This window comes from Echinococcus granulosus, assembly GCF_000524195.1.
Source record: "Echinococcus granulosus chromosome Unknown EG_S00022, whole genome shotgun sequence".
In the NCBI taxonomy this organism is placed as follows: Eukaryota; Metazoa; Platyhelminthes; class Cestoda; order Cyclophyllidea; family Taeniidae; genus Echinococcus; species Echinococcus granulosus.
Window position 1 is genome coordinate 539,046 of NW_020170402.1, and position 15,972 is coordinate 555,017.

The 15,972-nt window shown below is 45.6% G+C and overlaps 3 protein-coding genes across 3 annotated transcripts; 2 read left to right on the forward strand and 1 right to left on the reverse strand. All coding sequences in view use genetic code 11, as the record gives it.

Annotated features, from left to right (window-relative positions):
- Positions 1–56: 56 nt before the first annotated feature.
- On the reverse strand, positions 57–8,588 carry EGR_03910 (RNA polymerase II-associated protein; the record flags this gene model as incomplete). The annotated part of the gene is made up of 20 exons (XM_024493159.1): positions 57–107; positions 185–473; positions 567–721; positions 772–934; positions 1,106–1,395; positions 1,470–1,642; positions 2,000–2,145; positions 2,216–2,343; positions 2,749–3,261; positions 3,714–3,806; positions 3,865–3,937; positions 4,290–4,412; positions 4,454–4,803; positions 5,466–5,801; positions 5,862–6,194; positions 6,644–6,984; positions 7,668–7,838; positions 8,071–8,335; positions 8,372–8,510; positions 8,548–8,588. 20 exons carry the CDS (start codon positions 8,586–8,588, stop codon positions 57–59), a joined length of 4,173 nt encoding a protein of 1,390 aa, XP_024352431.1.
- A 3,490-nt stretch (positions 8,589–12,078) lies between these two features.
- Positions 12,079–14,075, forward strand: EGR_03911 (Protein odd-skipped-related 2-A; the record flags this gene model as incomplete). Its single annotated transcript, XM_024493160.1, has 5 exons — positions 12,079–12,098; positions 12,136–12,356; positions 12,685–12,940; positions 13,017–13,256; positions 13,925–14,075. The coding sequence occupies 5 exons, from the start codon at positions 12,079–12,081 to the stop codon at positions 14,073–14,075; spliced, it is 888 nt and encodes a 295-aa protein (XP_024352432.1).
- A 558-nt stretch (positions 14,076–14,633) lies between these two features.
- Positions 14,634–15,940, forward strand: EGR_03912 (Tetratricopeptide repeat protein; the record flags this gene model as incomplete). The annotated part of the gene is made up of 3 exons (XM_024493161.1): positions 14,634–14,667; positions 14,821–15,466; positions 15,508–15,940. 3 exons carry the CDS (start codon positions 14,634–14,636, stop codon positions 15,938–15,940), a joined length of 1,113 nt encoding a protein of 370 aa, XP_024352433.1.
- Between the last annotated feature and the right edge of the window lie 32 nt (positions 15,941–15,972).

Below are 15,972 nucleotides of genomic sequence, written 5' to 3' on the forward strand. Positions count from 1 at the left end.
GCAACACAATTCCCAATGGCATTCGCAATGACGGCAGACTGATAAAAAACCCATGATCACTTAGTAATTAAGAGCCCGCGACTCTGACAGAGCGGAATTCGCAAATGCTAGGAACAGGAACGAAAAATTCCGTTCGTTACAAAAAAATGTTTTATTTCCCCAAGAATTCCTCCCATTTTTTTACCCTCGAAGGAGGCATTTCCTTCTCTCCATAGAGCTCCATCAGATCCGTGATCTGCACACCACCACCAGTAGCGGATAGAGGGACGTACGTCGGCCGAATAAGATCGGAAATAGACGACGCAGGTAAAGGTTTCCGCACCATCGGCCTTTTGTAGCGCCGTAGCAAATCGATTAATTGCTCCATCTTACTGTGGCCATGAACTCCACACGAATTGATGAAGCGAAGCGAAGCTGCGAGCTGTCGTACAAACGCGCCATGTTCTGCTACAGCATTCACTAGGTAGATATTCCTAGATGGAAAGAAAAAGAAACGCTTGGAAGCCTGGAATATGTTTCAGACACTAGTTGAGGACAAAAAGAACGAAACTATTTGAACAACCCACCGATTGAGATGATGCATCGCAATGAGAGCCGCCAGAGGTTGCCGAGTGGGATGCACTACTCCGGAGCATAGAGCGCTGGCATAGGCGCGGAGCACGCCCTCATCCGTCTCCAAAGGTTCGAATAATCTCTCATAGATGGCGGTTGGCAGAACGACCTAGAAGAAGAAACGAAAGTCGAGAAAATGGAAGGCGAACTTGCCTCCACAGGAGAGAGCTGAAAGGCGCGAAGTGCGGATTGGTGCTCTCCCCACAGAGCACGTCGATAGCTGGGAGGTAGCACGGTGGGTTGAAGGAAGAGAAGTAGAAGGTTACCAAAGATTGAGGAGGAGTAGGAGACGGCGGCGTAGTGCTCCAACAAGTCAATGAATCTAGGTCCAAAAGTGAAGCTCAATTTGGACTCGCACCAAGATATGGAAGAGAAAAGCCATGTCAAAATTTTCCACCTTTTCACCACTTTCAACAAGGCGCATTGTTTGGCCAAATCGCTTTAACTGGAACGTTTACATATCTAACAAAAGCACGAACCGGATTCCACTCACAGGTCATAAAGCGAGAGCAAGTCCAGCGGAAGGTATGCCCCGGGATTTCGATTCATCTCTCCCAGATCCAATTTTGATGCCAGTAGACTGATCAGTTCCGCGATAATGGCACCCGAGGCGTTAAAGCACAGCGCTCCCGCCCCTTGGTAGGCCAAAATAGCACAGCAGAGGCGAGCCAAGTGCCCACCAGCGGAAAGCTCACGAGACTTCGGGAAGCAACGTGGTGGCGAATGTTGACTCACCAGTCGATGAATCCAACCCAAACAGGCGGTGGCTTTCACCAGGTAGGCCTGAAGTCACGTCAGGGAGGAGAGTTTAGAAAAGACAGTGTCAAGAAGTGTTGGATAACATAATCCTCGCAGACCTCAGAATCACTTTGACTGCACTCAATGGAACTTATTTTGACTTCGTTTTCGTAGGTATGCTGATAACAGCCCCAAAAATAGGCCTCCAGGAGAGGCATGTAGAACCAGTCATCAGGTAGGATGAAATCACAACTGGGGCGGGTTTTGAGAACTTCGTAAGTCCCTTGGGTTTCTTCAAAAAAAAGGAAAAAGTTGCTTAGAATAACTTGTTACTAGAGGGCAATTTCTCACTCCGATAAAACAACAACCCCGATTTCACCGAGTAGATACAAGATCTAGAGGAATCTAGATGAGCTGCTTTATTTTGAAGCTCTATGAGTTCAGAACTCCACACTAGATGTCGAATGTGGGGAAGGGACTATGCCACTTTTCTGATGTCATTCCATTCGTTCATCCGTAACATCACCCACTTCCTCTACCGCCACTAATGTATACTGCGAGAAGGCTATGACAAATTAACAGCATATAATGATCAGAAAACGGATGAAGACTAAACTAGCAAGAAGTTTTAATTAAAACCACGACTTACCGGGTCTGGAGCCTTCTAACAACTTGATGAAGTATTCCACATAAACCCGATGCCCATGGAAGGCCAGACCAACTGAAAACGACTCATGAACTGGAGGCCAAGGAGGAAGAGCATTCATAACTTCCGCAGAGAAGCCCCTTTCGATGCTGAAGAAAGAAAAGAAATAGCTTCCGTAGTATGGCGTATCCTTGATGCACCAACAATATTAAAACTCACGGAGTCAGGTCGTAAACAGGGAAGATGACTTTCTGCATAAGTTCAATGAGCAATGCCTCCTGCCCAAAGAAGTGGTAGGGAAGGAGGTGGAAGGTGGCCCACCACAGACCCTCCTCTTTCGAATCGCTCTAAGAGAGAACAAGGAAAGCGGAGCAGTGATTGGCATACAAAGTGGGCTGGCTGTGGAACAGCACCAAGTCAGTGAATTCGCACAATCCAGCCTACAAAGAAAACGCAACTTGGAACCTAAGGAAATCAATGAGATTATCCCTAGCTCGTGAGTGAATTGCAAAGAACCGATTATGCTATTATGGTAGACCACATGGAGCACGTCAAAAATGCATGTTTCAAATAGACGTTTAGCTGTGAGGATCTCTCAGTCTTTGCAGACTGGGGTAACGATCTTGATAACGTAGCGTCGCGTTCATGCCAAAGCTGACAGCAATCCACCATCACATCTCCAGCATCCTCTTGCATCTTTGGATAGGACTCAGCCGCAACAAAGACTTAAACGAATATCTTCGACCACCTACCCATTGAGCAAGAAGATATCTTTGCATCATCGCAGTTTCCATCGCCATCATGCCATGTGGCAAAGGGGTGCCGGTACTACACGCTTTCTCCACCACCGGGGGCACACGCAACCTAGTTAGCTGACTACACCAAGGGGTTAGATCAACATCTCCAAGCGTCACTGCCGCTTCCACTAAAGGCAGAAAGCTCGGCCAGATCGCCGGTCTCGGTGGAGCCAAGTCGAGGGGCTCCACAACGTCGCGAGGATAGAGTGAGTGGGTGGAGGACGGCCACCACATGGCAGGAAGGGTGGCGGAGGACTCGCTGCTAGCGGTACAGGGTCCGCGGTAGAAAAGACAGGTAGACATTCCCAGATCAGGAAGACAGGGTGGGGCAGATGAGACAGTAATGGGAAAGAGGAGGTCTTCGTTTTCGCCTGATTCGAAGATTACATCGGTAGTGAAGGCGGATGGGTCATTGTTGGTGTAGATTGAGCCAACGCCAGGCGCCAAAACGTCGGCGTGGGAAGTTTTCTGGGGGAACCCGGTGAGGACTGACTGGTGTCTGTTCGGATAGTTTGGAACCAATCAAGGTAGGAAGGCTAGTTAGGAAACGTAACCAGTTCTTGCATTTGAACTGAAGCTTGTCAGAGTGAGATAGATTGATTAAATGATCAAAGAGGCGGGATCAAGTCAAAAGGCGCCGATCGCGAAGCCTGCTTAGTGCTCAGTCACTGAAATATTGCGGTATTTTACCAAAAGACAACAAATAAAAAGATGTACATCACTTGACCCACAATAAAGCAACCTTAGAATTCGAAGTCAGGCACTAACCTGATAAAATGATTCAAAATCCTGTTCCAAGATGGGCCCTGAAAAACACATTTTCGAATAGTTGTCTACAAAGTAAGCAGACTATCAGTTCGCAATGTGGATAGCCTTGGGTTGTAAAGATTTCCTGATGTGGGAAGGAAATGCAGGCTCACCAATTCCTCCATGCCCAGTGCCTTCAAGAGGTGCACAGTGACAGCAATCAATGCAGGTGGAAGAGCCTTCCTCCCTTCCTCCCCCTCATCCTCCTGCAAATTCACAAACAATGCAGCGGGGTGATATGGGTAAAGTGAACTAGATACTTACGCTTAACGCGACCTCCTCAGATAATCCCTTCGCCCAAGCGCGAATACGCTCGAAGTGGCCACTAGAGAGGTACCTTAAAGAAATTTTAGCTTCCAAGTTACCACCTGAAGGCGTTATAAGACGCGAGTATGGAACTAGTTCCATTATATGGGTACAGAAAGAATAAAAGACCATAGACCAATTCCTGGAATGCCGTGAAAGTCTCTGTATTGATCCTCATAATCGACAATAAGGTAATTCCATCACATAAACACCTCCGGTGCCCCACGTGGTCGCTGTTCCATTTCGACTAATGAAGGTCTGCTGGCCAATTCTAAGTAACCACGACGCCGTACTATGAGATTGCGTAGATACAGTTAATCAAATACTCAAGTAACGTAAATATTAACCCGAATGGAAGCGTATCAAGTGCAGAGGCAGCTTACTGTGAAAAACGCGGCACTATGACGTTAGCGAAGAACGATGACCATGCGATCCGGAGACAGTCCTCTTTCTTTTCACCTTCCATCACCGTCTGTGCAGCTGCCACGAGCCCATCTAACGCCCGCCTAAAGCGTGCAAACTGAGAGATCATTGAAAACCTAGCTACCCGGTGAGGTCAACAGCTTTCGATGGTGGTTTCGGTTCTTCCAGACACACAGACAGACATCGAAGTGACTCCAATTGAAGAAGAACGCCAAATTTAGGAGGCAGAGCGGTAGGAAGGCGGAGTAGATAGGCGAGGCAGCGTTCAACAAGACACCAGTCAGTTACCAGCATTAGTCGCAGATTAGTGCTGTGTTGAGCGAGGACGCGCATTAGTTTGAGCACTCGGGGGAGAGGAACACCGTAGGCATTGGAGAGTTGGTCGTTGTGGCATTGGGGTGTGTCCAAATCGTTCCATGCAAGAGGAAGGAAGTGCTCAGTGAGGGAGGCGATTAAATGGGGTGTCTTGTAAATCTAAAGGAGAGGTGTAAGGCGGCATGATTGAGTAGATCTTGTTGATTCACTCGCTACCAGTGTCCCACATACATGATGCCGGTACGTCAAAAATAGTGTAACCGTAGTCAAACCAAATTGTCAAAGTGGATCCAGAATTCCTAAATAGAGGCGTGTAGCAGTGGGATAAATGAAGTGGGAACGAGAAGCCTCAAGAATCGACACCTTCCCATACCTAAAGAACATGGTCAATAACCCCGGAACGGGAAGATTAACAGCTTCAAAACAGGAAGAATACACTTATAAAAGTGATCCCATTTGGGAGGAACGAGATCCCATGATTCGACATCCCCATCTGTCATAAGAAACTGAGACAACAAGGTTAAATGACGCGTCTATAAGCACGGACGGAGACCAAGAAGGCAAATAGTCCTACGATTGTCTACCTAACTGCCCATAAAGTTATCTAGGTCAATGGCAAACACAAAAATAATCCCATGAGTGGCATGAATTCACAAGGGTCTATAGGAAACTGCAACTGAAATCCTAAGAATGGACAATTAAAGGATTTCAGAATGACAAATCTGAGTCCACTAGCGGTCGAAATCATGGTTGGCATGAAAACCTGGGACAAAGCACCTCTTCCAATAAAAAAGCCACTCCAAAAGGCAATTAGGAAGTACCAACAGAGCCAGAGCAGCAGAATGTCTAGCTGCGACGATTAGGAGAGCAGGGAGAGCGTGAGCAACGGTGTCAGGAGGTAGGCAAAGACCAGGGCTGGGCGAGAGCATCCAACTGATTCGGGCTGCTAGATTGGTCTGAGCGAACAGACAGCCCACAGGGTCCGCCGCCATCGCCTCCGCGTGGTCCAACTTCCCATCAGTTCCATCATTTAACGTTGCTGCTGTCGCCACCTTCAGGCGAAACTTGTGCGGACTCCGGGTCATTGCAGATGGAGAGAGGTTTATAATGGATTTGCGACATTCACTTGACCAGTCGAATGCCTCGTCCAGAAGCATCTGTGCAAATAAAGAATATACGTTACTCGTCACTTCCCATGCTGAAGATTTGCATCTCACTTCGCCTCGCTCGTCCACCAGCAAGTTATTCAACGCGCGGAAACACTCGCCAATCAGAGCTATGGAAACGCCACCACTGTTGCCACCGACAGCAGCAGAGGCGCGTGTGGCCTCGCTGATGCATTGATCCAGAGCCCAGCGAAGAAGGAAGCAGATCCCCGAAGGACGAGTAAGGAGGGAAGGGAGGAGACTGGGCGCCTGCAGCAACGAGGCATGATGTCCACGACGCGAAGCAGCCAGTGCTGCAGCCAGACTCGAGACAGCGAGGCGTCGTTGGATGGGCTGGCTGGAGGAGGCCAGATGGAATAGCTCTCCAACTGTGTAGCCACCACGCTGAATAAGATAGGGGAGGAGCAGAATTAAGTTTTAACCAAAAATACTTCCTTTAATTCTATATGAATTGACTGCTCTTGTCGTTGAAGCCATTAGTCTCCCAGCCCTTCTGCAATTTTTTTCCGGGTTGGGGTTGTCGTGTCTTCAGGAATGACTCAAACGGTACGATGGTGGCAGCGTAAAGTTCATCAACTCCAAGGGAACAAAAGTCTTTATCTCTCTAGATGGGTATTACACCTATACGTCACAAAAGAAAAGTGAAAGCTCAAAAGTGAATGAAACTATCAAAAGTGCGCCGACTTGAGGAAACTCCCCAATCTTCAGTTCTGCTCAGGGGCCGGTAATGAAGCAAGACCAAAGTCTTGACGTTTTGATGGAAAATCACTGTGTGAGTTATACCCGTCTCGAGGAGAATATTAAGACTACCTACCAGAACAGTTTTAACACACCTCAGGTTCGTCTCCATGATGATGCAGACCCAAGTAAGTGGGTATATCTGCATCAGGGGGGACCACACGGCCTTCAAGGTCGAATCTAGCATCACATGGCTTCGATAAAGAGATGCTTGCGGTTTTGACCTCTTTTGTGGGTGCTTTTTCGATGTGCGGAAGATCCTGCATCCACGCTAGTTTTTCTGGTTCAACCACATCCATGTGGGGGATCAAGGGGTTTGGTTCAATGCCAAGCGAGGCGAGAATTGAGTTTGCGTCGGGTTGGGCAGATGATTCGGTACTTCCTGATGACTGATGGACGTCGTCTCCCTTTTCCAACGGTACTCCATGTCTAAGAGCTATTGAAAAAGTGAGTAAGAGGTGTGCTATTTTAATCTGACTGAATTTCAAATATAAAATGGATGCTATTGAAGAATAAACAACAGGTATCCCCGTAGAATTCAAATCTTATAATTTTTCAAAAATCTTATGGGCAAGTTTAATTTGTAAATCAGTGGAACTTCTGGACCTACCTTTCTTGTGCATGAGAAAGGAAATGACTTTTGGGTCTACAAAAAGAAACGTATTCACGACGTTAACGCACACATCTCAACAAGAGATGCATTAAGCCGGATCAGGTATTTCACTGTGAAACCATGTTCTACAGAAGGATTTGCCGTAAATAGGATTGAATACACTGAGACCAAATGCTGAGGTCAGTAGTTCTAGCCAACGAATAATAAAACGCCGACACTCCAAAGGGAAAACTCCATCGAACAATGAAACTTCATCATAATCTTCAAGTTAGCATTAAAGATATGGTGTACACATTGACCTACTGATTAAATTAGCTCGACTACGTCCATGTAGTCGCACAAGAATCTTCCAAAATCTTAGTATTGACCGATCGTACTTAATCGTGCTTCTCTCATAACTCACCCCACACTGAAATGCTTCAGTCACTTCATGATCGAATAAGTATTGAGCTTAATTACCTAGCCGGTTTTTAAGTTTACATAAAACCAAAAATTAGCTGGAAAACCTGCGGAAGCAATGATGGCCTCCCGTTCCCGTAATATCTCCGCCTCTGAGAGCTGTGAAAGCAAGTTAATGTTGTTTTCGTGGATCCGCACAATCTCATTGGCTGCGAAGCCTTGCTGATGGCGAATCACAGTTGGTCCAGTATCAGCCAACTTTTGAAGGGATTCCGACACTAATCAAAGGGAAAACGCCGATGGTAAAATTTCCATCGAGTGAAAATTAAAACTCACTACTGAACCAAAAGGAGGCCATAATGTGCCATATATAAAGCATGAATTTGGGATGATTGATCAACTTCAGGGGGCAAAATAACTACCAGAAATACAGATGAGAACAAGATGGAAGTCCTTCTCCATCAACAAGGGAAGCATATAACAACTTGGAAAATCATAGTTCAAACTTACGCTTTGGTACTTCCTTCCTGGGCTGCTTTAAAGCGGCATCGGCTTTAAAAGCTACGCCCTCTTTAGCTGCCAGCAGCTGTTTAGCAAAGAGACTTCGAGTTTTAGGCCTACCAGAGGAACTTTTTGAATCTAACCGGCCAGCACAACGGAGCAGATCAGTATCGGTAATGTTCTCACCCAAAAGAGGAACATAAGGTTGACCACTACCTCTGTGAATCAGTTCATCGGAAGCACAAACCGTGTTGTCGGGGGAAAACCGGTGCTCCTACGGAGAAAAACGAATGAACAACTTGACACTTACGACAACTTGAGAACTGACAGGAGATCCCAAGAAAGATGAGTATTGGTCATTATAGGAGAAGCGTGGGGAATGACTGCTGGTGGAGACGGTGATTACAATGTGATCAGCGCGAGGATTTTTAAGAAATTCAGCCTGCTCCCTGAAGTACGTAGATGAAGAGTAGGTGCAGTATTTACCAAAGCAGATCCTCGTCAGTTTTGGCAAACCGGTTATGCATAATAGCTGCAAAGGATCAAAAGTGCGGTGATAATTTGATGTATTCTAAACAGAAAACAGTAGTTAACGATTCAAAGACTAGACGACTGAGGCTGACAATACTAGCTTCTACATCAAAGAAGCGCTAAGAAGCAGGAAGAATATTTATTAACGTTAAAAAGACTTAGCACCCAGTAAGTAGAACTGTGTAATTAAAAAAATGAAACAATCAAAAATACGACTCCGCCGGTCTAAAGAAGCAAACCCAAACGATCAAGAAAAAACCACAATCTAAAACACTAAATAATGTTATCTACAGAGACGACTTTTACTAATTAATGTGACAGGTGATAAATTCAGATTTGGTGAAAGTGAGAAGTGACAAAAAATGAAGGGCTGCAAAAACAGCCAAAAATCAAAAGACAAGCTGGCCTCATGGAGGGACGAATAAAATTACTAAAATGTGTTGCATTTTAGATCGCTGTAGCATATCACTAAAGTACCACCCCTCTATTGCCTCCCACGCCAAGCATACAATGAAAACCCGCAAAGCACACGATCGTCTAAAACAAGATACGATAGCAATTTAACTTTTTTATTCGAAAACAGTGTTTGGAAATAAACATTGCTAAAGCTACACAAGCTATGGTTTGAGGGGCCTTCTTCTTTGCCACGCAATAACTTTTAACAACCTCGTCATTTAAGCAAGAGAAATCACGGTATGTAAAATTTTTGGTTTACACAAAGCGAACTAAAGATCAGATTTAAAAAATTATTACATTTTTCAAAAATTGCTATACTGTCAAAGTATGGATCAGGCGTTTTATTTTTTTAACACTTAGGGAATATAATCGAACATTCTACTTATATTGCCTCATATTGCATAATTAGCATGTTCGAGTCATTGTCTTTTAGTTTCGAATTTTTCAGCCTCTCTTTTTTGCCAATAATTCCTAGGGCATTGATATGTCTACCATTCTGCTAATAATCTGGCTTCACATCCTGAGACATCTCCAAAGGCGGATGAAGAAATAATACTCGGGCAGTGTATGTACTATCGACGTTTAGGAGCGATTAGGGCTACTGGCATGTTCCGGAGCCCAGCCGACACGGCTTAAGTGTAATACGATAGTGGTTTGTCCCTCAGCATTGGTGAGGCGCCACTTTGTACTTTGAATTAGTCCCCTTGTACCTCGCTGGGTGGGTTGGCCTTTCGGGTCATGCCAGTAGCCCAGACGCCTTCTCTGCGCTGAACATATACACTGCCCGAGTATCGTGTCTTCTTTCGTCTTCAGGGAGTCTCAGGACGCTACATAAGAACCAAGACGGACACCCAATTTGTTGCTTACTTGACGATGAAATAGAATGAAATTATATGTAGAACATTTCGGAACATAATTAGACTATATATTTAGGCTACGTTTTTTTCAGCCCTACTTTTTCAGTTAGAGAAAGTATATCATAACTACTCCTTTTAGGTTTGAGCGAGTTTTGCCATCCCTGAACTGTCCACTAATCAGGTGGCAGTGCAGAGTGCTAAAATGCCCCTTGCCGACTGGCCGCAGCTGTAGCCTGCGTGCACTCCCTTATGCTACTCGGAGCCAACTAGTGCATCACCTTAAAGGGACATGTTAATTAAGTAATTTAAAAGCCTCTAGCGCAATGGTCCAAATCTTTTCTAGTAGAGTGGACGCGGGTTATGTTTAACGAAGGACTGTCGATTATTGTAACAGAATCGAAGTCTGATAATTTTCTGTTTGTAATTTTGCGCCATCAAAACATCTTTTGAAATATTATTTATGTGGGATTTGAGTAAGGGTTTCAAACGATAAGTATTGTAATTCAGAGCCGTACCAGGGTACCATGACCGCAAATACCTGTTGATTTCTCTCTCTCAACTAGGTCAGTTCATATCAGTCAATTCTGCTCCCCATGTCTAACAGTACTAGTGAAAAATCAGTAAAATTGATATTGCGGTTAGATGAACGCTCTCAAAAGTAGATACGAGGCAAAAATTCACCCTTTTCTGGTGGAAATGAGGCATTGGGTAATTGGAATGACGATGATTACTGCTATCAACCCTGAAACCCTACCATAATTATGCAAACGCAACTACGGTTGCCCCATAACGATCGTTGCTAGGGGAAATAGAGGCAGTTGGGGATAGAGGAGGAGGTAGAGGAGTAAATGTATGCGGACGGCGGGGTCAGAGGGAGAGTTTGTGCCTGTGTGTGTCCGCTGGGCGTGCAAACAGCTCCATTAAATGCTAATGTCCTTGCTCCAGATGCCCTGCGCTTGCTCGCATGCACACAGGCTTGTGGCTTGTCCCCTGAATTTGCATAAGCACTGGCCCCAACACCTTTACCACACGTCACCATCTGTCCCCAGTTTGCCCCACAATTTTTGGTAATAATAATAGGCAATAGGCGATCTGGTAAAAGTCTGTTTATGTTGCACACCTAATTAATTGATGTAGAGGCTGTAGTCTTATCCCAACTAATAGGAGGGGTCGAACTAACGGCCTTGAACTAGAGTTCAGTCAATTTCACCGCCCCAGCCTCCACGATCTATGCCATGCCCACTGCGATAAGGGTAGTTTGATACTGAGACGGAATAATATATACTTTGGTAAGGGAAACGACAACACGAAACCTCTTTAACTGGCTCTATTCGGTCTGCACGACAGTGGCAGAGTGCTCCACTCATACTATTTGTACTCAGCTCTTCCCATTTTTTTACCTTCTTACACACACGCCTCGTCGTATCATTAAAAAATACCTCGGAGGCAAGTGAACCAACTCCAAGAGAGCAATAATGGCCCTGGAGTTGTGTTGGGGATAACCATATCCGGTGGTGGGGGTGGAGAGGGCATTCGCGATTTAAGGGCTACCGCTGGTGTCATGGGGTTCTTACGTCAGCGGTTCCTATTAACTTTGGTCCTGATTTGTATGTCTTAAAACACCTTGAAGGATCACTCAGACTTTTGATAATGCCATTAATTCGGGCATGGTAGCCACCTCCACATTCTGAAGCATTGAAAAAGGGCGTGTGACGGTTGCTTAATTCAATACCGTCCTTTAACTCTCCCATGAATCAGACTGCAAGCAGGTGGCATGCTGTTCGCTACCATGTTCCTAGTCATTTTTTCACCACTGGTGACAGCTTCTTCTGCGGTCGTGGGCTCTGCTACGGTGTCAGACGGCAACATCAAACAGCCCCTACCGAGGATGGTATGAGGTTATCAGACCTGGCACTATAAATCTGTTCCGTTCAGGACTATGACGCCCATCATCATCACCAGCTAGAGGTGTCTAGTCTCACCTCATCCATAACACAGGGCAGATGTTATCCCATCTGGTGCTTGTAGTGGTAAGATCTCGTGCGCCCGCGCAGCACGCAATGGTGATTAGCATAATCAGTAAGGGAGAGCAGAGCCAGGCATTGTCCCCAATGCTATAAGAAGAGCTGCTCCCATAGCGCCGTGGTCACTAATACCACCATTCACAACAGGCATGGTGCAAGCATCCACTGAGTAAGTTCTCAAACCCTTCCCGCTTTATCTCTTGTAGGCATGCGAAGATAAGTCTGTCTGCCGCCTCACCAACCCCCTCGGAAGGACTGGACGATATAGAGGCGGAGATGGAACCGTTAGACTTGAGTCTCTCCTCTGTCTCCGCAACAACATCCAGATTGGAGGAGAGTGTCAAGAGCTACTTCTCTTCGCCCATTTGTAGTGTGGAGGAGACGCGTATTCCCTTGGCCTCACCAGAGGCGCCGTTTCAAGTAAACTGTAAGTACGACTTTGATTTGCTAGTTTTGGAGATTGGCATTCTGAAGATCACATTCCATAAGAATTAGATCACAGTCTTGAGCACCTACCTGAGTTGAGCTGCTGTCCACATTAGGTCAGATCAGGGGATCCTTAACCCAATTAGCCAATCAGGCAGCAACATTGTTAGGTCCGCAAGAAAGGGGGATATCGAAATCACCATTGCTTCAAATGCCACACCTGATGAAAAAACTTCGACGTTGCATACATATGATGCTGGTAACGAAGAAATGAAGTTGTCAAGAGACACCGGAACGTGAATAAATTGTAAGGACTTCTTGTTTTATAGCCTCAACCTCTACGACATTGCTACAGCTCTACCATATCCTAACCTGCTTTCGCTTGTGGAGATCCACCGCTATGGAACAACCAATCCAAAGTGAAATGGACGTGGTACCCACTTTTCTTTCCATCGCTTCTATGCCTTCACTTCCCCTTGCTCCAGCTCCTCCTGTTCCTGCTCTTTCTCCCATCTCGGCTATTCAACAACGAGGAAGTGCCAACGTCCACAGGCCAATTGATTCCGAGGAACTGAAGTTCCCAACGTTGGTTAAAAGACGCAGTAATATTAGCCTCAACAAATGCTTGACTTTCAGAAAATTTGAAAAATTTTAATCCTAGGTTCAGCAAACCTCTGCGTAGACCACTCCGGACCCCAATTACTATAGCAAAAGCACCACTACGCAAGCGAGATCCGCACGGAAGCTCAGCGCCGACGTATCTCTGCTCCCACTGTGGACGAGGGTTCACGAAGGCCTACAATCGTACGATTCATGAGAGGACACACACGGACGAGCGGCCCTTCGAATGCACGGTCTGCGCGAGACGATTTCGGCGAAAGGACCACTTGAGGGATCACAGGTTCGCAAGTAATGATTTCCCAATCGGGAGGATGCATATTATTGGTTAGGTGGAAGAGCCAGAGGTGAACACACAGACGGATGGAGCGGATGGGTGGGATAAATAAATGCGAGTAGGACCCGGAACGACTGAGTGGATCAATGGAAAGTAGGAAGAGAGTGAATAGGTTTGTGGATGGAAGACACTCGGAATGGCCGAATGGATCACGTATAGATTGGAAGGTTTATCAGTACCGACGGATCTTTACCGGGTAGATCCAACAAATCAGAGAATTGCTAGGTGGATAGACTCATAGATGAAACTGAAGCGGAGAGGTAGGCCAGAGTTGGGTAACTGAGGCTTGACTGCATGAATAAGTTATGATGGTGGTGGAAAGAATTGGTGAATGATAGAAGGAATATGCTAGAGAAGAAACCGAGATTTTGTTCTCTAATCTGTGTGTTAGGTATGGATGAGTGCCTGTATGGGTGAATAGATAATGGGAGTTGGAGTCCTCGAACACGTGGTAGGTAAAGTTTTCTCCTGAAGAGCGGATGAAAGTTTGGATCAATCAGTAAATGCATCGTTGAATAGCTGGATTGGAGTTTAAATAGACTGTTCGATAGTTCGATAGGTGAATGAGTTGGGTTTATGGAACAGTACTTATTAATAAGGAATTATTTTTTTAGCTACACACATCTCATGAAGAAGCCTTTCTCGTGCACCTTCTGCAATCGCGGTTTTTGTCAAGCACGTTCGTTGGAAAACCACAAGAAGACCAATCATTCAGACTTATCATCAATAGATGTGACGTCAGCAAATGAACAGAAGGATGATTGAGATCAGCGCCGCAAAATTAATCTTCCCATAACTTCATGCCTCATCATTATCACCATCCTTTCCTCACTTAAATTGATCCGAAGTTTGTTCAATTTTATGGTAGCCGTACTTCAAACAAAGTTAACTTGTACATATTTCTTTTAAATAAATAGCATTTGAAGCCAATTTAGACGTTTGACTACAACACCACTTACATGTTAATTATTCATATATAGGAAACATTTTCCCCCACTTTAGCACCGGTATTATCGCCTTCCTGATATAAAGAGTTTGAACTCACTATTTTTCACTAGGATTGAAGCAAGAATTTCAGAAATGCAACTAGACGCGTATAACTTCCTATTTTTACCATAGACAATTCCACCAGCAGCCAATGTGTCTGTGGTAGAAGTATGGGAAATATTGACGTGTTCAAGAAAATCCCTACTGCTTTTGTATTTTTGGCAAGTATTAGGAGTGGTCTGAAGTCATAGTATTGGTACCCTTACCTCGTTTTATTCTTCCACATGTTCTTTGCCATCTTTTCCGGTTCCTTCGAATCATCCCATTCCGTTTTGTATGGTGTACCGCCGCGGCTGGTTCGTGGTTCAAAGTAGACATTAGTGGGAACCTGGCAAATGTAGGTTCATTTGATCGTATCAATTCTCTTCCATAGGTCAGGTTGTTTTCCACGTTACCCATTTTTCACGTGAGTGCATCAGATAAGGAACTTTCAATGGTGGCATCTAATTTTACTTTATCGTAGCTGGTGAAGTGACAATGAATTTTCAACGAATACGTCTACTCCTCCATTACTTCTGCCGATTCATCCAACCTTCTCTTCGCCACTTTCCGAGAAATGTCCACCAGAAGCCAGGTGCCGGTGCACTGTGCCTAATCTTGCCTTTCTCGCGGACACACGAACCAACCATTGAGGAGGAGACTACCGCTCTCATGAGAGCCGCTTTCACCAAGATCCGCGAGAACTGCTATGACGACGCAGACGTAATCCTTCATCGCATCCTTCGACGTCTGGCGGATACCTCACAGACTAACCGACTAAGTCCCACCGAATACGCCGGCCGTCGAGCTCGAATCTTCAGTGAATTAGCTAATCTCCGTTTGCTCCAACGCAACTACCTGGACGCTGAGAAACTCTTTGTTGAGACCATCCGCTCCTCCCTCGCCGCCGGGATGGATCCCAAAGATGCCTGCATTGTGGAACTCTCCCTCAAACTGGCCCTCCTGTACTCGAAACTAGGCGACTTTGATAAAGCCTCAACGGGCTTCCAGTTCTGTTTCGACACTCAAATGACAAATGCATCACAGGACCTTAACCCTGGCTCCGACCTAAACGAGAAGCAGATCAACGATGTCGCTTTGCTAGGCCTCGTTTCCAATGCTTACGCACAGTAGGTGCATCAATATGTTCCGTGCCGTTTACTTGCGTCAGTTTCCTTATTCAGAAGGGTGATTTAAAGGAGGCTCGAGAGAAGCTTCAAGTCGCGCTTAAATCAGCCCGTAGGATCTACCCCTCACATCATGAAAACTGCTTAAATCTCCATGCCGATTTGGCCAATGTTGAGAGTCGAATCGGCAACGTTAGCGACGCCTTGGAGAGTCTTCGAACGGTGATCGAGGAGGCTAGACGACAGCAGGCATCTACCCTTTCCCTCGTCCGTCTATTTTGCGCCGGAGCAGTGATTGAGGGTAATGAAGGAGAATTCGCCTCGGCAAAAAGGTGGTTGACTAGAGCTGATGAAGCCTCCTCCAAAATAGATAACCAGAAAGATCAGGGTGCTGCTATGGGGGAGATTCAATCTGTACGAGATATGATACACTCCTGGTGTCAAGAGGAAGAATCAATAAACGAAGAAAGGGGATGAACCAATCTTGTATTAAAATGCCTTATTTTCTT